Here is a 21,735-nt window from a genome sequence, read left to right on the forward strand (position 1 = left end):
AAAAGAGAGAAGACTCAAATTGCTAACATCAGAAATGAAAGTGGATCTATTACTACTGATTCTACAGAAATAAAAAGCGTTATAAGGGAGTACTATGAACAACTGTATGCCAACAAATTGAATAACCTATTGATGAAATGGACACGTTCCTAGAGACACAAAAGTTACCAAGACTGAATCATAAAGAAGCAGAAAATCTGAATAAACTTTTAATTAATAAGGAGATTGAATGAGTAATCAAAATTTACCGACAAAGAAATGCCCTGGACCTCATGGCCTCACTGTTGAATTCCACCAAACACCAATCCTACTCAAAGATTTGCACAAAATGGAAGAGGAGGGAACGCTTCCTAACTCATCCTAGGAGGCCAGCATCACCCTGATATCAAAGGCAGAGAAAGAGAGCACAAGAAAAGAAAACTGCAGACCAATATCCCTCATGAACATTGTGCAAACGTCCTCAAGAAAATACTAGCAAATCAAATTGAACAGCATATTAAAAGGACTATATAAGTGGGAAAGGGTTATGACCACTTGTATTATTGGAGTTTATTAACGGAATTCAAGAAGGATTCAATATATGAAAATTGATCCACATTGTACGCCAACATAACAGATGAAGAACAAAAACCACATGATCACCTCAACTGATGCAGAAAAAGCATTCGACAAAGTTCAGCATTCTTGCATGTTAAAAACACTCAACAAACTAGGAATAGAATGAAACCGCATCAACAGAACAAAAGCCATATATGAAAAACCCACAGCAAGCGTGACACTCAATGGTGAAAAACTGAAAGCTTTTCCTTTGACATCAGGAACAAAGACAGGATGCCCATGTTTGCCAATTCCATTCATCAGAGTACTGGTGGTTCTAGCCAGAGCAATTAGGAAAGAAAAAGAAATAAAGGGCATCCAAACTGAAAAGGAAGAAATAACGTTATCTCTGTTTGCTGATGATATGATCTTGTATGCAGAAAAACCTAAAGATGCCACCAAAAACCACATTGGGACTCGTCAATACATTCAGTAAAGTAGCACGATACAAAATCAATGCACCAAAATCACTAACAATGAACAATCCGAAATTGAAACTGAGAAGACAACTTGATTTACAATAGGATCAAAAAGAATAAAACACCTAGGAATTAACTCAATCAAAAAGGTGAAAGACTTGTACCGTGAAAACTACAAAACATTGCTGAAAGAAAGGAAAGACACAAGGAAGTGGAAAGACCTCTATGTTCACGGATTGGAGGACTTGATATCATCAAGACGTCAACACCACTCAGAACCGTCTACAGATTGAACGCGATCCCCATCAAAACCCCAATGACTTTTTTGCAGAATTAGAAAAATCAATCCTAAAATTCATATGGAGTCTCAAATGACTCCAAATGGCCAAAACAATGTTGAGAAGGAGTAAAACTCATACTTCCTCATTTCAAACTCACTACAAAGCTACAGTAATCAACACACTGTGGCAGTGGCATAAAGACAGAGACATAGACCAACGGAAGAGAACAGAAGGCCCGGAGACAGACCCTCATCTATGGGCCAATGATTTCGACACGGGTGCCAACACCATTGAATGGGGAAAGGACAGTCTTTTCAGCAAATGGTGCTGGGAAATCTGCATATCTTAACGTGAAAGAATGAAGTCAGACCTTCACCCAGCACCATCTACAAAAATGAACTCAAAATGGATCAATGGCCTCAATGTAAGAGCTAAAACTAGAAAATTGTTGGAGGAAAACATCGGAGAAAAGATTCTTAATGTTGGGTTTGGCAGTGATTTCTGGATATGACACCAAAGGCACTGGAAAGAAAAGAAAAAGTAGACAAATTGGACTTGATGAAAATTAAAAAAGTTTGCGCATCAAAATATACTATCAACAGAGTAAAAAGCCAACCTACGTAATGAGAGAAAATATTCGCAAATTGCATTCAATCACATGTCGCTTAATGACGGGGACACGTTCTGAGAAATGTGTTTTTAGGTGATTTTGTCATTGCGTAAACATCATAGAGTGTACTTACACAAACCTAGATGGTATGGTCGCCTACACATCTAGGCTATATGGTACTTATCTTACAGGACCACCATCATATGTAGGGTCCTTTGTTGACTGAAATGTCATTAGGCACCACATGACTGTATCAGATAAGAGATTAATGTCTAGAATATATAGAGAATTCCTAAAACTCAAAAACAACAACAATAACAACAAAACGCACAACCCGATTGTAAAATGGGCTTGAAGAGACATTTCTACAAAGAAGATATACAAATGGACAATAAGCACATGAAAAGATGCTCAATGTCCCTCATCTTTCTGGAAATGCAAACCAAAACCACAATGAGAGAACACCTCACACCCATTAGACTGACTACTATCATCAAAACAGAAAAAGCAAGTGTTGGCGAGGACGTGGAGATTCGGAACCCTTGTGTACTGTGGGTGGGAGTGTAAAATGGCGCAGCTGCCGTGGGAAAAAGTCCCGGGGTTATATATCCACAAACTGAAAGCAGAGTCTCAGAGAGATACTTTTACTCCATGTTCATAGCAGCATAATTCACCATAGCTGAAAGGTGGAAGCAACCCAGTGTCCATCCACGGAGGAAGGGATAAGCAAATGGGGTGTATAAATACAATGGAATATTATTTAGCCTTAAAAAGGAAGTAAATTCTGACACATGGTACAACATGGCTGAAGCTTGAGGACATCACATAAGTGAAAGAAGTCAGTCACTTATCACACAAATACTCTATGATTCCTTGCATGTGAGGTCCCTAGGAGTCAAATTCACAGAGACAGAAAGTAGAATGGTGGTTGCCAGGGGCTACCGGGAGGGGGTAGGGGGAGTTACTGTCTAATGGGGACAGAGTTTCAGTTTTGTAGGATGAAGAGTTCCGGAGACGGATGGCGGTGACGTTTGCACAATATCGGTACTTAATAGCATTGCATTGTACACTCAAACATGATTAAGATGGCAAATTATATGTTGTGTGCATTTCCCCCCTAAACACACAAAATGTAACGACAAATATGAGCATTTTCCTGTAGGAGCCAAAAACCAGGGTGGGGGCCTGTGCAGTGAAAAATTTACTCCGTAGAATTGGGATTTTAATCCCTGCACATTCCAGAAAAATGCCTGGCCCTTGACAAGCTCCTGAGAAACATGCCCTTTGCCCTTAGGATGACCTGCCTGTCAAGTGTCTCTGTACCTGTGGTCCTGGGTCACACTACATTGATGTCAACAATGTGATTGATGGCAGGGCCTTGGGCACCACTGGTTGACCTTGAGAGAGGCTGGACACTGAGTAACTGAGGTCAGCCATGCGGCTCTCCAAGTCTAAGTGACTGACCCCAACAAAATCCCTGGAAACCCAGACTCAGGGGAGCCTCCCTGGTGAGCAAACTCTCTGCTTGTGTCACACATCACTGCTGGGAGAACTGAGCACTGTCTGCACAAATCCTCAGGGAGATAGCTGGAAGCTTGTGTCCACTCCTCCTGAACTCCACCAACCTGCCTTTGACCCCTGGTGATTCTGTCTGGATCCTTTCTCTGGAAAACCATAGCCGTGAGTATAACAGCTGTTCTGACTCCCGTGAATCCTCGCAGTGAATCCCTGAACCTGAGGGCGCTCCCCCAGCCCGGGATGGGCTGATTCCATCAGAAGCCCAATCACACTCCTCCCGTCCCTGACACCCAGGAGTCAAGAGTTGCATGGACTTAGTCACCAACCAGGGCAGCCAGTGTTGGGTCTGGATGAGTGACTAGGGGTAAGCTGTCACCTTCTGAGCCTCAGTATGCCTGTGTCTCAAGTAGGGTGAAATGCCAGGTGAGGCTGGATCAAGGAGGGGTAGGGCTGCCCTGGGGAGGCTATTGAGGCCACATCACTGCCGGAGGCTGCTCAGGGGGCTCAGGTGGGACTCAAGCCAGGTTGGAGTCATCAGAATGGTTTATTGGAGATCAGGGCCCCCGTGAAGGAGCAGGTTGGGGGCTTGGTGCCCCCTCTAGCGGGGCTCAGTGCAGAGCTGGTAGGGGGACGGGGTCACCAGGAAGCCAAAGACACCATGGTCGCTGGGGCGGGGCTGCCCAGCGGGCACCGAGAAGCTGAAGCGCTGCAGGAGGCAGGTGAAGAAGAGGAAGAGCTCCATGCGGGCCAGGGGCTCCCCGAGGCACGAGCGGCGGCCTGTGGGTGGGGATGGGGGTCAGCGAGCCTGGGGGCCTGGGCTCCACGCCTCCAAGACTCCCCAGGAGGGGCAGCGAGCCGGGCTCCCCACAGGCACCTGCTGAGAAGGGCATGAAGGCCTCCTGCTTGACGAAGCGGCCCTGGGCATCCAGGAAGTGCTCGGGGTGGAAGCGGAAGGGCTTCTTCCAGACGGTCTCGTCCTTCAGCACCGATGACAGGTTGGTGATGAGCGTGGTCCCCTGGCAGGAGATGCCTGGCATGGGTGGGGTCTGGGCTGGGGGGGGGCCTGACCCCTGCCACCAAACATGTGTGGGCCACACTCTCTGCCTGGCACACACCTGGACTCTTTCAAGTTAATCTCAGCCCAAGAAACTTCCCAGCACCCTCCCTGTCCCCAAGGCAGAACCAAGTGACCTGCCTCCCTTGGGATCCCTCACTGCCACCTGTCCCTGCATGCCTCCAACACACTGCAGCAGATTTTAGTTGTCTTTTTCCCCAACACCCTACTGGGGCTCTGAATGGACAGGGTCGGCCCTGCCTCTCCTCATCCCCACACCCACCCAGGCTGGACAGTTGGCACCTGTGGAAATCATTAGGTGGCTTGGGTTCCAGTCCTGGCCCCACCTAGCAATGGTCATCCTGGGGCTCCCAGGGGGGCACGTGGAGCTGAGCTGGGCTGAGGAGGGCTGCAGGCCTACCTTGGGGATGAGGAAGCCCTGCACTCCAACGTCACGGGATGTCATGTGGGGCAAGTCAAGTGGGGTGATATCCCCAAAGCGCTGCACCTCATGGACCACGGCCATGGTGAAGGGCATGCGGGCCTGGTCCCCCATCTCTGGTCACCGCGCCTGCCCCATCACCTCATCGATCTCCTGTTGGACACGACCCGGAGAGACGAGCGTCCTCACAGTGGTCACAACACAGGAGCCCCGCCCTCCTCCTGACTCCTGTGCAGGGGCTGTGCCCACGTGGAGGAAGAGTCGCTCTGATCTCGGAGCCAGGGCCCAGCCTCTGCTCAGTGCCTCTAGTGGCCAAACCAAGCTAAGGGCTCCCAGCTTGTCCCCCTCCACCCTGGCCCATCCCACCAGGCCCCCACGCTGGGCTCACGCTGCACATCCGGATTCAGGATCATGAGCAGGAGAGCCCAGGCCAGCGTGGTCGAGGTGGTCACCATCCCAGCAATGAACAGGTCACCCACCACCAGGCTCAGGTTGTCATCATTGAAGCTGCTCTCCGGGTTCCCCTTGGCCTGGGCCATGCAGAGAGGGTGGGCTCAGGGGCAGAGAGAGAAAGCCCCCAAATCGCCTCTCACTCTGCACCCGTCAGTCTAACTGCCTGATTACTAAGGGATAATTAGGCCCCTCATTGCCCAGGCGCATCTCATGGGGCCCTCAACCTACTACCCCGTCCTTGTCCCTGTCACCTGACCTTCTGCACCTCGTCCAGGAAGGCATCAGTCAGGTCTCGAGGAGGCTGGGCCGGGTCCCGGTTCATCCTGTGCTCAGCAACTAGCTCATCCAGCTGGGCCATGAAGGCCCTCTGCCCAGGAAAGACCTTGGTGACCAGCCCCGGGATGTGCAGGAACACGGGGATCGCGTTCAGCACCTGTGTGGGTCAGAGATGCCAGGCCCTGAGTCCTCCCTGTGCTCAGGTGCTCACCAGGATCAGTGAGGGCCCAGGCAACTCCAGGGTGTCCCCACTATTGACCTGGTTCCTCCCTAAGTTCAGACCTCGAACTTTTCTCCTGCCCAGGGCCCAAGAAGGATAAAATTAAAATCTACATCTCATGGCTTCCAGTGAAGGAGCTAGAGGTTCCTTAGCTACCTCCTGGGCCCGCTGACCCAACACCCCTCTGTACAAATCCTCCTCCGCGGCGGCCCAGAGCGGAGGCCCCTCCACGGAGCTCGCCTGCAGGGCTCCTTGTCTTCTTCCACCCCGCACCTGGGCCACGAAGCCGGAGTCCTCCTTCAGAATGTCCTCTGTCAGGTCCATGAGCTTGAGGAAGCGCAGATCTTTGCAGTCGAAGCGGTGCCCGAAGGTCAGGGAGGCGATCACGTTGCTCACCGCTTTATTCAGGAGGGCGTTGGGGCTGAAGGGACATCCTGGGATGGGACGGTGCGGGTCAGGGGGTCGCCTCCATCTCCTCTTCCCCAGCCTCCATCCCTGTCTCCTGTCCCTCAGCCCAGCACTCACCAGCCTGGTCGGCGAAGGCGGCACAGAGGTTCGAGACCTCCTCGGTCACCCACTGCTCCAGGGACTTCTTGCCCATGCCGAAGTTGCGCAGGGTGGACACGGAGAAGCGCCGCTGCTCCCGCCACATCTGCCCATAGCGGGCAAAGACCACCCCTGCAGGCAGGGCGGGCACGGGGCGTGGCTCGGCTGTGTCCCGGCTCTCCTCTGCGCGCACACCGAGCTCACTGGCTCCTCTGTCCTCTCCCTCACCTGCAGGACAGATCCCGGCCCTGCCACTTGTCCTACTCTCATAGTCGCATCCCCTGTGTAGAAGGCAGTGCCCCTACTCCCGGCTCCTGTTCCAACCACAGTATCCACATCCACCCCTAGATCACCAAGTCTCGCCCACTTTACACGTCCTTCTGGTTGAGGACATGTCCCACCATCCACCCGCCCATATTGCACGCGGGTTCTCCCCACCAGGTGTAGGCCTTGGCCCTACTCTTGGCTCTGCCCACCGAGACCCCCTTCCGGTTCAGGGAAGGCCGGGGTCAGCAGACACTGACTCTATCCTCCTCATTTCCGCCCCTGAGATATCCCGTTCAAGAGCCCCATAGCCCGGGATCCGCCCACTCCCTGTAAGACCACGCCCTCCACCCCGCCCACATCACCTCCCAACCTTGGCACAGGCTTCTTCCTCAAACCGTGGCGCCTACAAATTCGCTGACTCTTCCCTGCACCGCGGGTCCCCTACCCTGCCTCCAACTGGCCCTGCCGGGTCTCTGGTAGTTGCAGGCTCAGTTGCCACTGGGCCGGGATCCCCTCGCCTGCGCTTGCCTTCCGCATGAGGCCCGAAGCCCAGGTGCTGGAAAATGGGCTCAGGGGGGCGGTCGGAGGTGTCCTCGCCGCGGTGCACCAGGGCCTCGCGCATGGCCGCCAGCCCGTTGAGCACGACCACGGGCGTCCAGGCCAGCTGCAGGCTGAACATGTCCCCGAAGCGGCGTCGCAGCTGCAGGCCGGGGGCAAGGGCGTTGGAGAAGTCCTGCCACTGCCAGGGGCCCACCCCAATCTCCTGGCAGAGCTTTGGGCAACAGGTGGGCTGCCAGCAGCAAGGGTTTGGAGGGACTTAATCTGGCCTCGTGACCCTGGAGGTCACATTCTCTATGGTTGAGGACCTCACATTGGAGCAAACCACTCAGCTATGACTTTGCAGAGGTCACCAACATTGTCAGAAGGCCAAGTTAGCATCCCATTTTACAGGTGAAGAAAATGAGGCCCAGGGTCTCACAGCAGCACAATATTTGAACTGGTCACTGCCTCCTCTCAACCTCGATTTCCTGATTTAAATGGGGCTCATGACCAGCCTCCTCTCCCCAGTCTCAGCACCTGTCCTCCTGATGTCCTCAGAAGGGACTCAGGCTCACAGAACTTAAGCTCTGTCCCACTGCATCCTGAACCTTCTGCCAAGTCCCACCCCCTCCAGGCCTTTGCCCTCTTTGACCTTTGACTGGAAAATTCAAACCGTCATCCAGGCCCTGCCCAGCTGCCCTCCCCCAGAAGGCCTCTCATGCCTGCCTCCTCCTTTCCACCAGCTCCTTGTCCAACCTGTGGCTTCACCACCACCCACTGTCTGCTTCTAGGTGGCGTCCCCAGCACCTCTGCTGCCAAACCCCACCTTCCTCACCTGAGTAAAGCTGCAAACCGAGTCCTGGAGGTCCACCTGCAGCAGGTTGCCCAGCCCAAGCAGGGGCCTGGGGCCTGGGGGTAGCGTGGGGCCCAGCGTTGGCGCCAGTGCATCAGGTCCGCCAGGAGCAGGAAGATGGACACGGCCACGGCCAGGGGCCCCAGTGTCTCCCCGGTCAGCAGCCCCATACCTGCCTCAGTGCACACTAGGCTCCTCTGGACACACAGGCACCTAGGACCAGGCTAGGCTGGCCTCTCTCACCAACCTTGAGGGTTTTACCAGCCTGGGCCCCTTTATAGGGGGAGCTGAGACTGGCCTTTGCGCTCTGCCCTGAGCCTACTTGTCAGGACAACTGTTCTGCCAGAGGGTGCAGGGAGGGGCCAGCCAATGTTCAGAGCAGGGGGGGCCACAGAAGTCCTGTCCCTCCTCCTTCGCCAGGTGCTTATCCGGGGTGGGGGAGAAAGAGGAAGTCCCCGCTCTCAGCCTGACTCCCCAGCATCTCCCCCCAGTACAAGCTCTGAGGAAGAACCAGGGGTCTTTGGAGTTGATTCTGCCACAGACGTGACGCATTAGGCTCACACTCCCTGATGTGGTCACAACCTTGTCCCCAGAACTCATCCTCACCTTCCCATATCTCACCTGCGGGGTGAGCCCTCCCCCTTGTTGACTGAGTTGCCAGGAAGCTCAGGGTACCAGGGTGTCCTAGCATAGGATGTGACATTGCCCCCAGAGGAGTGGGCCTGCTTCCTCCTCAGTATCATTTGTCCTTGAACATCAGCTACTCAAACCCCTTCTGGAAGACACAGGGATCAAAAGCAAGTGGCGCCGACGTAATTTCTTTACACCCTCATGGGCCTGCTGAGGACCACATGGAGTGGATTCCAGGGCCTCCCCCTTTGCCAGCCACTTCCCTCTCCCTGGGTCAGGTCCCCCTGCTCCAGCCCCATCCCTTCGCACCCTGACTCTGTGGTCCCTCAAGGAAAGATGCAAACCTCAGCACCACCCTGCCACATTGTGTGCCACCTCCCAGCTGGAACTGTGGCTCCCAGGCCCTCCTCTTGTTCAGCCTCTCGCCCCCTCCAAGCAGGGGGGTGAACACACCATGCCAGGGCAGGGCCACTGCCCACCAGCCTCAGCACCCACCTTCTTCCAATAGAAAAGAGGTGGGATTTGAGACTGAGTTTAAATCAGTGAAGCTGATGGGAAATCTGAGGCCTAAACCCACTCAGATGAAAAGGCAGAGGAGAACAGAGCTTAGGGAAGGGGCATTTCCCAGGAGGGATGAGGCTCCCTCACCCACCTCAGGGGTATGTGAGGCAAGCTCTCATCCTGGAAACAGCTGGAGAATTCTCTCCCCCAGAAGGAGCAGGGCCTGCTGCAGGAAATCCCCCTGCCCCCAGTGAGCCCCCAGTTTCCTCCCTCCCTCACTCCCTAACAGTAAGAGAACCAGCTTCTTCCCAGAGCGCCTCTGGACAACCCCCACTCAGAGATGGCCACCCAGAGATGGCTCCCTGGGGCCGGGCCTCTTGGTATCGGCTTTGAAAGTTTGAAATTTCTGCTTGCTGTAAAAGCTGCTCCTCCCCTTCCAAAGTCTCACATACCCACTCTCCTCCAGGTTGGGGGCCAGAGAGTGTAGCCTGCTGGGGCGCAGTGGGCCTTCCTCAGTTTACCCGGCTTTCCCTGCATCTTTCCTTGCTCAGGCCTTGGACTGTGTTCCAGCCCCCCTGGACGTCCCACGTGCTGGGTGCTGGTGGGGCACTCACAGCCTGGCGGGGAGATGATGGTGGGCCCCTGCTCCAAGGTGCTCATGCCAAGAGGAGGAGCAGGAAGGCAGAGAGCTGACAGGCCAGGCCAGCGGTGTGGGGACTGCCCTGAGGGTCATGGGGACACTGCCCCAGGCTGCAGCAGGACTCTGGGAAGAATTCCTGGAGGACTTTGGCTGGCTTCGCACTGCAAGCCAAGGTGACCTGGCAGTGGGACCAAAGGGCAAATTCCTGTGCAGGGGAGTGAGGGGAAGCATAAGGGAGCCATCTTGGTACTCTTGGCCGAGGACTGGACTGTGGGGAACTGAGTTTGCTGGACCTCGAGATGGCCAAGAGAACAGTTTTGAGGCCACGGAACAGACCAGGAGGGCAAGACCCACAGGCACCCTGGGAACTGCCTGGATCCAGCCTGTGGCCTCTCATTAGCCTCAGTTGTCCTGTGGGCAGCAACTTTCTACCCAGGACTGTCAAAGAATCAGGTGGTGCTGGTGGGGGGCAGGATGGTCTGAGTATTAGTGACACAGTGGCCTTGGATAAATTGTCTGTATCCACCCTTTGTTTTGAATGTGTCACGCCCTCCCAAGAAGTCACCCTAACATGGATATGAAGGGCAGGGACAGACATGCCTGTAATTCAGGCAGAGCACCCCGACTCTAGAAGCCTGTTGTCCAGGACAGCGCGGCCTTGAGGAAACCTCATGAGTACAATGAGCACACAGTACAACCGTGAGGCTGATGGCCTTTACAATCATTGTGCAATTGCAGCTCCCATTGATGAGGCACTCGCGTGCCAGGCACTGCTGCTCACTCCACGTGTTCTCACCAAGCCCTGTAAGGCAGGTGGCTTTATGGTCCCCAAGGCATGAAGGAGACTGGGTCTCAGGGGTCACATCAGGAGGTGAAAGTCACAGAGCAGCATTTGGGACCATCTTAAACCACATGCTCTACCTCAACATAACAAAGGCTGTATATGACAAAGCCAAAGCCGACATCATACTCAACATTGAAAAAGTGAAAGCTATTCCTCTGAGAACAGGAAAAAGACAAGGCTGCCCACTCTCGCCACTCAATATTCAGCATCGTACTTGAGGTTTTGGCCAGAAGAATTGGGCAAGAAAAAGAAATAAAAGGATCCAAATTGGAAAGGAAGAAATAAAACTGTCACTATTTGTGGATGACATGATTCTATATATAGAAAACCCTAAAGACTCCATCCACAAAAGCTGTTAGAAATAAGCAACAACAGGAGAAAAGTTGCAGGGTACAAAATCAAATTACAAAAATCAGTTGGATTTCTATACTCTAATAATGAGCTAGCAAAAAGAGAACTCAAGAATACAATCACAAGAAAAAGAATAAAACATCTAGGAATAAATTTAACCAAGAAGGTCAAAGACCTGTACAGTGGGAATTGTAAGACATTATTGAATGCAGTAGAAGATGATGTCAACAAACAGAAAGACATTCCACGCACACGGATTGGAAGAATAGTCATAGTTAAAGCGTCCATATTACCTAAAGCAATGTACAGTCTCAATGTAATCTCAATCAGAATCCCAATGACATACTTCGTGGAAATAGAACAAAGAATCCTAAAACTTATATGGAACAATAAAAGACCCTGAAATGAAAGCAATCCTGAGAAAAAAGAACAAAGCTGGAGGTATCACAATCCCTGAATTCAAAATACACTACAAAGTATAGTGATCAAAACAGCATGGTACTGGCACAAAAACAGACACACACATCAATGGAGCAGAACTGAGAGCCCTGAAATAAAACCACACATCTATAGACAGCTAATCTTCAACAAAGGAGCTAAGAACATACAACAGAGAAAGGAAAGTCTTTCAACAAATGAAGTTGGGAAAACTGGACAGCCACATGCAAAAGAATGAAAGTAGATGGTTATCTGACACCATGCACAAAAATTAACTCAAAATGAATTAAAGACATGAATGTAAGACCTGAAACCACAAAACTCCTAGAGGAAAATATAGGCAGCACACTCTTTGACATCAGTCTTAGCAGCATGTTTTCAAATACCATGTCTATTCATGCATGGGAAACAAAAGAAAAAATAAACAAATGGGACTACATCAGACTAAAGAGCTTCTGCAAGGCAAAAGAAATCATCAACAAAACAAAAAACCCACCAACGGGAGAAAATGTTTGCAAATCATATATGTGACAAGGGGTTAATTTCCAAAATACATAAAGAACACATACAGCTCAACAACAGCAGAAAAACAACTCAATCAAAAATGGGCAGAGGATATGAACAGACATTGTTCCAAAGAAGATATACAGATGGTCAATAGGCACATGAAACGATGTTCAACATCACTAATTATTAGGGAAATACAAATCAAAACTACAATGAGCTATAACCTCACGCACATCAGAATGACTATAATTAACAAGACAAGAAATAACAAGTGTTGGAGAGGATGTGAAGAAAAGGGAACCCTCAGATGCTGCTGGTGGGAATGCAAACTGGTGCAGCCACTATGGAAGACAGTATGGATATTTCTCAAAAAATTAGAAACAGAAATACCATATGATCCACCTAACCCACTACTGCGTATTTATCCAAAGAACATGAAATCAACAATTCAAAGAGACTTACGCACCCATATGTTCACTGCAGCATTGTTCACAACAGCCAAGACATCGAAGCAACCAAGTGCCCATCAACTGATGAATGGATAAAGAAGGTGTGGCATATATACAAACTGGGATACTACTCAAAGACAAAATCGTCCCATTTGCGACAATATGGATGGACCTTGAGGGTATAACATTAAGCAAAATAAGCCAGACAAACACAAACATCGCATGATTTCACTCATATGTGGAAGATAAACAAACATATGGACAAACAGAACAGATTAGTGGTTTCCAGAGGGGAAGGGGGTTGCGGGGTGGGCGAAAGAGGTAAAGGGGCACATAAATATGGTGACGGATGAAAATTAGACTATTGGTGGTGAGCACAATGCAGCCTATACAGAAACTGAAAAATAATAATGTAAGCCTGAAATTTCACAATGTTATGAAACACTATGACCTTAATAAAATAATTTAAAAAGAAGAAAAAGACAAATTGGATGTCAGGAAAATTTTAAAAATTTGCACATGAAAGACACTATCAACTGAGTAAAAAGGTAATGTATGGAATGGGAGAAAGTATTTGCAAATCATATACAGTCATGTGTCACTGAACAATGGGGACAGGTTTTGAGAAAGGTCTCATTAGGTGATTTAGTCGGTGTGGGAAAGTAAGAGTGTAGTTACACAAACCTAGATGGTATAGCCTGCTACACACCTTGGATATATGGTACTAATATTACTGTCGTGTGTGAGGTCTGTCATTGAGGGACATGTCATTATGTGGGGCATGACTGTGTCAGATACAGCATTAATATCTACAATCTAGAGAGAACTCCTAAAACTCAAAACAACAACAACAACAAAACACACAACCCAGTTTCAGCATGGGCAAAGGACTTGAATAGACAATTCTACAGATAAGATACAAATAGGGACAATAAGCACATGGAGAGATGCTCAACGTCACTCACCTTTTGGGAAGTGCAAATCAAAACTAGAATGAGATACCACCTCACGCCCATTAGAATGGCTACTGTCATCAAAACAGAAAATAGTTCTGGCGAGGACGTGGAGAATCGGAATCCCTGTGCACTGCTGGTGGGAGTGTAAACTGGTGCAGCTGCTGTGGGAAAGAGTCCTGGGTTATATATGCGCAAACTGAAAGCAGAGTCTCAAAGAGGTATTTGTGCCCCATGTTCACAGCAGCGTTATTCACAGTAGCTGAACAGTAGAAGCAACCTAAGGGTCCAACAACAGATGAAGGGAAAGCAAACGTGGTCTGTACATAGAGAGGGACATTATTGAGCCTAAAAAAGGAAGGAAATCCTGACACATGGTACAACATGGATGGAGCTTGAGGACATCACGCTAAGTGAAATAACTCAGTACAAAAAAAAACAAATACTGTGTGATTCCACTAATGTTAATTCTCTAGAGGAGTCAAATTCACAGAGACACCAAGTTGAACAGTGGTTGCCAGTGACTATGGGGAGGGGCCATAGGGAGTTATTGTCTAAGGGGGACGGAGTTTCAGTTTTGCTGGATGAAAGAGTTCTGGGATGGATGGTGTGATGGTTCCACAATGCGAGGACTGAAGACCATTGAACTGAACACTCGAAAATGATTAAGATGCCAAATTTTATGTTCTGTGTAGTTTACCACATACACGCATAAAGTGTAGATACTTATGTTGGTGTAGGAGCCGAAAACCAGAGAGGTGGTCTCTGCAGTGAAAGGTTTACGCAGTAGGTTTGGGATTTCAATCCCTGCACATTCCAAAAAACTGCCTGGCCCCTGACAAGTTCCTGGGAAACAGCCCCTAAGCCCGAGGGATGACCTGCTTCACAAGGGTCTCTGCGTCTGGGGCCTGGGTCACACCACACAGTTCATGTCAACAATGTGATTGATGGCGGGGCCTTGGGCCACAGTGGTTGACCTTGAGAGAGGCTGGGGACTGAGTAACTGAGGTCAGCCATGCGGCTCTCCGGTCTAAGTGACTGACCCCAACTAAATCCCTGGACACTCAGACTCGGGGGAGCCTCCCTGGTGAGCAAACTCTCTGCTAGTGTCACACACCCTGGCTGGGATAACAGAGCACTGTCTGTACCAATCCTCAGAGAGACAGCTGGAAGCTTGTGCCTGCTCTTCCTGACCTGCACCTACATGCCTTTGACCCCTGCTGATTCCGTCTGGATCCTTTCTCTGGAAAGACCATAACCGTGAGTATAACAGCTGTTTTGACTCCCGTGAGTCCTTGCAGTGAATCCCTGAACCTGAGGGCGCCCACCCAGCCCCGAATGGGCTGATTCCATCAGAAGCCCATTCACACTCCTCCCGCCCCCTGACACCCAGGAGTCAAGACCTACGTGGACTTAGTCACCAACCAGGGCAGCCAGTGTTAGGTCTGCATGGGTGACTGGGGGTAAGCTGTCACCTTCTGAGCCTCAGGATGCCCATCTGTCAAATGGGGTCTGCCGGAGTCCTGCTCCAGCCAAGTCCAGGTTCCTGAGGGAGGGACAGAGTCGGCGCAGTGAAGGAAGAGACGTGAGACTTGAGTCGCTGCAATCAAGTCTGTCTTTACTGTGCACAAGTGTCGTTTTTATATTTTTCAGGATTAGTACAGAAATAGCTCTACAAATATTCTCAGAGAGATAAGGAGATACAAAGCGCGCACAAGAATATTTATTAGCATTCCGTTCTATAGAGCATAAGGTTAATGATCGTCTTCTCCGCAGTTGATTATTATTTATTGTCCCTAAGCTAAAAGAGATAGGTACCCTGACATCTGTTGTAATTCATGGTAAAGTTAAATCAAAGAGAGAAGGTCCAGACCTCCGGACAGGACAGCATTCCGTCTGTTCACGTCCTGGGGGAGCTACCCCTGCCTCCATCAATCATCTACGTCATTAGTGTAGATGGTTAATGGGAACAAAAGGCAACTCCCAGGTATCTTATCCTCAGGGCTACGTGCCTTCTCAGTGGGTAGTTAAAATTCTTTACATCCCCGCAACCCTTAGGGGGTGAAAGCATTCCTTTGTCTTTCAGGAGGTAGGGCTAATTGTCCCTTGAGCACACTGCACGGAGCAAATATCATTTTGCTAGTAAGGTATCAGGCTGAAAAGCTAAGTTAAACTAAGTATCGTCAAGAATAAAAAGCAGAAACAAGTATAGTCATAAGCTTGATAGAAAGCATGCATACATTTCAGGAAATATCAGGGGTGTCGCCCGGCCAGTCTTCACCGAGGGGCGTCCCTGCGCCCCTCGGCCCTTCTCAGCCCGGACCCTGTCACAAGGCTGTATAGGCGTTGGTAACATGGCTCCCGGCAGGGTCAAATGCCAAGTAAGGCTGGATCAGGAAGGAGTAGGAACTCAGCCTGGGGAGGCTGCTGAGGCAGCATCTCTGCCAGAGGCTGCTCAGGGGTCTCAGGTGGGACTCAAGCCAGGTTGGAGCCATCAGAATGGTTTATTGGACATCAGGGCCCCCATGAAGGACACAGTTGGGGGCTTGGTGCCCCCTCTAGCGGGGCTCAGCACTAAGCTGGTAGGGGGATGGGGAGACCACGATGCCAAAGACACCGTGGTCGCTGGGGCGGGGCTGCCCAGCGGGCACCGAGAAGCTGAAGCGCTGCAGGAGGCAGGTGAAGAAGAGGAAGAGCTCCATGCGGGCCAGGGGCTCCCCGAGGCACGAGCGGCGGCCTGTGGGTGGGGATGGGGGTCAGCGAGCCTGGGGGCCTGGGCTCCACGCCTCCAAGACTCCCCAGGAGGGGCAGCGAGCCGGGCTCCCCACAGGCACCTGCTGAGAAGGGCATGAAGGCCTCCTGCTTGACGAAGCGGCCCTGGGCGTCCAGGAAGTGCTCGGGGTGGAAGCGGAAGGGCTTCTTCCAGACGGTCTCGTCCTTCAGCACCGATGACAGGTTGGTGATGAGCGTGGTCCCCTGGCAGGAGACGCCTGCCGTGAGTGAGATCCAGGCTGGGGGAACCCTCGACCCCTGCCACCAAACATGCATGGGCCACACTCTCTGCCTGGCACACACATGGACTCTTTCAAGTCATTAAAACACAAGGAGATCACAGCACCCTCTCTGTCCCCATGGAAGGGCCGAGTGACCTGCCTCCCATGGAAGCCCTCACTGCCACCTGTGCTGCATGCACGGGCTCCTCCAACGAACTTGGGCACATTTTAGTGTTTCTTACCCCCACCCCAACCCTGAAACTTGGGCTGAGTGTACACTGCTGGCCTGGCCTCTACTGCATTCCCACATCCACCCAGGCTGGACAGTTGGTGCCAGTGGAAATGAGAGTACGTGGCTCGGGTTCCAGTCCTGGCCCCACCTGGCAATGGCCATCCTGAGGCTACCAGGGGACAGATGGGGCTGAGCTGGGCTGAGGAGGGCCGCAGGCCTACCCTGGGGATGAGGAAGCCCTGCACTTCAATGTCACGGGATGTCATGTGGGGTACACCCAGTGGGGTGATGTCCGCAAAGCGCTGAACCTCGTGGACCACGGCCATGGTGAAGGGCATGTGGGCCTGGTCCCCCATCTCTGGTCGCCGCGCCTGCCCTATCACCTCATCGACCTCCTGTTGGACACGGCCTGCACAGACAAGCGTCCCCACAGTCGTCAGAACCCAGGGGGCTGCACCCCACCCTCCTCCTGACTCCTGTGCAGGGGCTGCACCCACATGGAGGAGAAGGTCACTCTGACCTGTGAGCAGGGCCCAGCCTCTGCTCAGAGCTCCTGGTGGCCAAACCAAGCTCAGGGTCCCCAGCCTGTCCCTCTCCTCCCTGTCCCATCCCACCAGGCCCCCAGGCTGGGCTCACGCTGCACATCCGGGTGCAGGATCATGAGCAGGAGGGCCCAGGCCAGCGTGGTCGAGGTGGTCACTATCCCGGCAAAGAACAGGTCAGACACCACCAGGCGCAGGTTGTCATCATTGAAGCTGCTCTCTGGGTTCCCCTTGGCCTGGGCCATGCAGAGAGGGTGGACTCAGGGACAGAAGGAGGAAGCCCCTCAGTGGCCTCCCACTCTGTACCCATCAGCCTGGGTGCCTTATCACTGGGGGATAATTAGGCCCCACCTTACCTGGGCTCACCTCATGGGCCCCTCAACCCACCACCTGTGTCCCTGGCGGCTCACCTTCTGCACCTCGTCCTGGAAGGCGTCAGTCAGGTCTCGGGGAGGCTGGGCCGGGTCCCGGGTCATCCTGTGCTCAGCAACCAGCTCATCCAACTGGGCCATGAAGGCCCTCTGCCCAGGAAAGACCTTGGCGACCAGCCCCGGGATGTGCAGGAGCACGGGGATCGCACTCAGCACCTGGGCAGGCCATAGATGTTGGCTCCTTGGTCCTCCCTCTGTTCATGTGTTCACCTTGGACAGTTAAGTCCCAGCCGCTCTGCTCCCAGGGTGTCACTATGACCTGACTTCTCCTTAATTCCATACCTCTACCCTCTCTCATGCCTGGATCCCAGAAGGATAAACCTAAAATCTACATCTCATGGGTTCCAGAGGCTTCCACTGAAGGAGGTAGAGGTTCCTTAGCTCTCTCTGGCCTGATAACCCAACACCCCTCTGTACAAATCCTCCTTCCTGAAGTTCCAGTGCAGGGTAGAGGCCACCTCCCCGGAGCTCGCCTGCAGGGCTCCTTGGCACGCCCCCTCCACCCTGCACCTGGGGCACGAAGCCTGACGCCTCTTTCAGAAAGCCCTCCATTAGGTCCAATATCTTGAGGAAGCAGGGGTCGTTGTTGTACTCGAAGCGGCGCCCGAAGGTCAGGGAGGCGATCACGTTGCTCACCGCTTTATTCAGGAGGGCGTTGGGGCTAAACGGCCGTCCTGGGAGGGGACGGTGCAGGTCAGGGGGTCGCCTCCATCTCCTCTTCCCCAGACTCCACCCCTGTCTCCTGGCCCTCAGCCCAGCACTCACCGCCCTGGTCGGCGAAGGCGGCACAGAGGCACGAGGCCTCCTCGGTCACCCACTGCTCCAGGGACTTCTTGCCCATGCCAAAGTTGCGCAGGGTGGACACGGAGAAGCGCCGCTGCTCCCGCCAGATGTGCCCACGTTGGGCAAAGATCACCCCTAGGGGCGGGGCGGACGTGGGCGTGGCTCAGCTGTGCCCCGGCCCCGCCTATGCGGGCACATTTTGCTCAAAAGTGCTGGTCTGCCATCACCTTTGCTACAGGTCAGATCTGGGCCCCGTTCCCCTTCCCTTCTTTGCTGCTCGGTTTGGTGAAGGCGTGGCACCTGCTCGGACAGCCTGGCCCCTGTTCCGCCCGTTCTAACCTTGTTCTCCTTGCCACCAAATCCCGCCCACTTTACATATCCTTCTGGCTGGGGACAGGTCCCAGCCTCTGCCCTCCCACATTGCTCGTCAGCTGTCCCCACCGGGACAGATCTTGGTCCTGCTCTTGCCTCTGCCCACCGCGACTCGCTCCCTTTCACGGAAAGTCTTGGCCCGCCCCCTACCCCGCCCACACTGACTCCATTCTCCTCCTTCCCGCCCACCCGGACGTCCCCTTCCTGCTCCCAATGGCCGGGCCCGCCCACTCGCTTAACGCCCCACCCACAGCTGCCTCCCAACTCTTGCTTGGCACAGACTCCTTCCTCCACCTGCCGCCCCTACAATTTCGTTGACTGTTCCCTGCACCGCAGGTCCACCACCCTGTAGCCACTTGACCCTGCCGGGTCTCGGGTCACTGTGGGCCCCGTCCCCGCCGGGCCGCTGTCCTCCCCTCCTCCTCTTACCTTCCGCGTGCGGCCCGAAACCCAGGTGCTCCATCACCGGCACACGTGGGCGGTCGGAGGTGTCCTCGCCGCGGTGCACCAGCGCCTCGCGAATGGCCGCCAGCCCGTTGAGCACGACCACGGGCGTCCAGGCCAGCTGCAGGCTGAACACGTCCCCGAAGCGGCGCCGCAGCTGCAGGCCAGGGTCAAGGGCGTTGGAGAAGTCCCGCCCCACCCTAAGCTTTGAGACGCAGTCTCCTGGCTCTAGTCTTGGGGAATCCCCGAGCCGCAGCAGCGGTGGGGTGCCAGGAATTTACCTGGCCTTGTGACACTAGGGATCACAACCTGTATGGTGAAGGACATCACGAAGTATCCGACCACCTAGCCACGACTTTACAGAGGTCACCAACATTGTCGGGTGGGCTAAGCTAGCATCTCGTTTCATAGGTGAAGAGAGTGACGTTCACAGAGATCAGTGGTGGCCCAAGGTCTCATAGCAGCAAAAGCTTTGAACTTTGTCACTGTCCCCTCTCAACCTCAATTTCCTGATTTCAGTGGGGTTCATGATCAGACTCCTCTCCCACAATCTCAGGACCTGTCCTCTGATGTCCTCAGAAGGGACTCAGGCTCACAACACTTAAGCTCTGTCCCACTGCATCCCAAACCATCTGCCAAGGCCCAACCCGCCAGGCCTTTGCCCTCTCTGACCTTTGATGGGAAATTCAAACTGTCCCCCAGGCCCTGCCCAGCTGCCCTCCCCCAGGAGGCCTCTCACACCTGCCTCCTCCTTTCCACCGACTCCTTGTCCAGCCTGTGGCTTCACCACCACCCACTGTCTGCTGACATGTATGGTCCTCAGCACCTCTGTGCCCACCCCGACCTTCCTCACCGGAGTAAAGCAGCAGTGCGGGTTCTGGAAGTCCACCTGCAGCAGGTTGCCCAGCCCAGGCAGGGGCATGGGGCCTGGGGGGTAGCGGGGGGCCCAGCGTTGGCGCCGGTGCATCAGGTCCACCAGGAGCAGGAAGATGGCCACGGCCACGGCCAGCGTCCCCAGTGTCTCCCCGGTCAGCAGCCCCATGGCTGCCTCAGTGCACACTGGGCTCCTCTGGATACACTGGGACCCCTCACCACACCAGGCACCAGGATCAGGCCAGGCAGGTCACTGTCAGCAACCCTGAGGGTGTGACTAGCCTGGGCCCTCTTTATAAAGGGAGCTGAGACTGGCCTTTGCTCTCTGCTCTGAGCCTGCCTGTTGACATGACTGTGCTGCCAGATGGTACAGGCAGGGGCCAAGGAAGGTCGGTCCAAGGGTGGCACAGTGGGTCTGTCCCTGCTGCCCTCTCCATGTGCTTACTTTGGGTGGGGATTGGTGAGAGACAATATGTCCCCACACCAGCCTGACTCCTCAGCGTTGTGTAGGAAGAACCAGGGGTCTTTGGACTTGATCCTGATGCCCACCTGTCACAAGGCTCACCCTCCCTAATGTGGTCACAGCCTCATCCCCAGAAGACATCCTCACCTCCCCGTATCTCACCTGCCTCCTCCTGAGTGACCTTCACCTCCCAGGTCTGTACTGTCCCTGGCTGTGGGGAGGTCACATGATCAGAGGGACCACAGCGAGTGGGGGTGGGGGGGATTGAAGTTCTCCATGTCCCTGACCTCACGCTAGCACACTCAATACACACAGACACAGACCACACACTCGCAAACCACACACAGGTTCCGACATTACCCACATGCTCACATACTGACACACAGCACAGGCAGACACATTTTGACACCCACAAAACTACATATACACATACATTAATACATGTACCACTTATACACACACACACACACACACACACATAAACCGATCACCAGGGCACCTGTGCTCAGTGGTTGCCTGGAACTGATCCCCTGGGCTCCCTCCTCTCCCTGCATGGAGGTTGGTATCAGTGAGACCCTCACCGGGCTGGGGGTTGGCTCAGCTCCTCGGGTTCCCCGTCGTCGTGGCCAAAACACGTTTGAATCTGGGGGTGGGGAGGCAGCAGGGTTGTTTTCAGAGCTCCCTAGTCACCCAACCCACCAGTTCAGAGGCCAGGAGACCCTTCCTAAGTTTTATACAGGCTGGTCCTTGGACCTCCTATCTCTCGAGGCCACTCAGGTGCTGAGTCTCCTCCTGCCTGTGTCCACTTTCCTGACTCACAGAGATGTGGGGAGGGCACTCGCCCTCGTAGACTGAGCTGCCAGGAAGCTCAAGGTACTAGGATGGCTTAGCATAGGATGTGACTCTGTCCCCAGAGGAGTGGACCTGCTTCCTCCTCAGTGTCATTTGTCCTTGAACATCAGCTGCTCAAACTCTTTCCGGAAGACAAGGGGATGGAAAGCAAGGAATTTCTTTCCACCCGCACAGGCCTGCTGAGGGCCACACGGAATGGATTCCTGGGCCTCCCCCGTTACCGGCCTCCTCCGTCTCCCTGGGCCAGGTTCACTCCCACTGTGACTCTGAGGTCCCTCCAGGAAAGAGGCAAATCTGTGCATCACCCCGCTCCAGGGCCTGCAACTGTCTGGCTGGAATTATGGATAACAGGTGCTCCCTC

The 21,735-nt window shown here is 53.3% G+C and overlaps 1 protein-coding gene and 1 pseudogene across 6 annotated transcripts; both read right to left on the reverse strand.

Moving 5' to 3' along the window:
• Positions 1-3,917: 3,917 nt before the first annotated feature.
• LOC139080246 (cytochrome P450 2D14-like) lies at positions 3,918-8,354 on the reverse strand (annotated as a pseudogene).
• A 6,632-nt stretch (positions 8,355-14,986) lies between these two features.
• Positions 14,987-20,383, reverse strand: LOC103545900 (cytochrome P450 2D14-like). 6 transcript variants are annotated; one of them, XR_011534580.1, is made up of 9 exons: positions 20,040-20,360; positions 19,172-19,343; positions 18,353-18,505; positions 18,098-18,261; positions 17,567-17,743; positions 17,251-17,392; positions 16,836-17,023; positions 16,224-16,379; positions 14,987-16,126 (listed from the first exon to the last, which is right to left on the reverse strand). XR_011534580.1 is itself a non-coding variant. In XM_070599636.1 (9 exons), the coding sequence occupies exons 1-9, from the start codon at positions 20,226-20,228 to the stop codon at positions 15,948-15,950; spliced, it is 1,506 nt and encodes a 501-aa protein (XP_070455737.1). In that variant the 5' UTR covers positions 20,229-20,383; the 3' UTR covers positions 14,987-15,947. The 6 variants fall into 6 exon arrangements, 5 of the variants coding, with proteins under 5 accessions (XP_070455737.1, XP_070455738.1, XP_070455741.1 ...); XM_070599636.1 differs by having other exon boundaries at positions 16,224-16,365; positions 20,040-20,383; XM_070599637.1 differs by having other exon boundaries at positions 16,224-16,365; positions 18,224-18,261.
• Positions 20,384-21,735: the final 1,352 nt, after the last annotated feature.

Source organism: Equus przewalskii, chromosome 29 (genome assembly GCF_037783145.1).
Source record: "Equus przewalskii isolate Varuska chromosome 29, EquPr2, whole genome shotgun sequence".
Taxonomy (NCBI): Eukaryota; Metazoa; Chordata; class Mammalia; order Perissodactyla; family Equidae; genus Equus; species Equus przewalskii.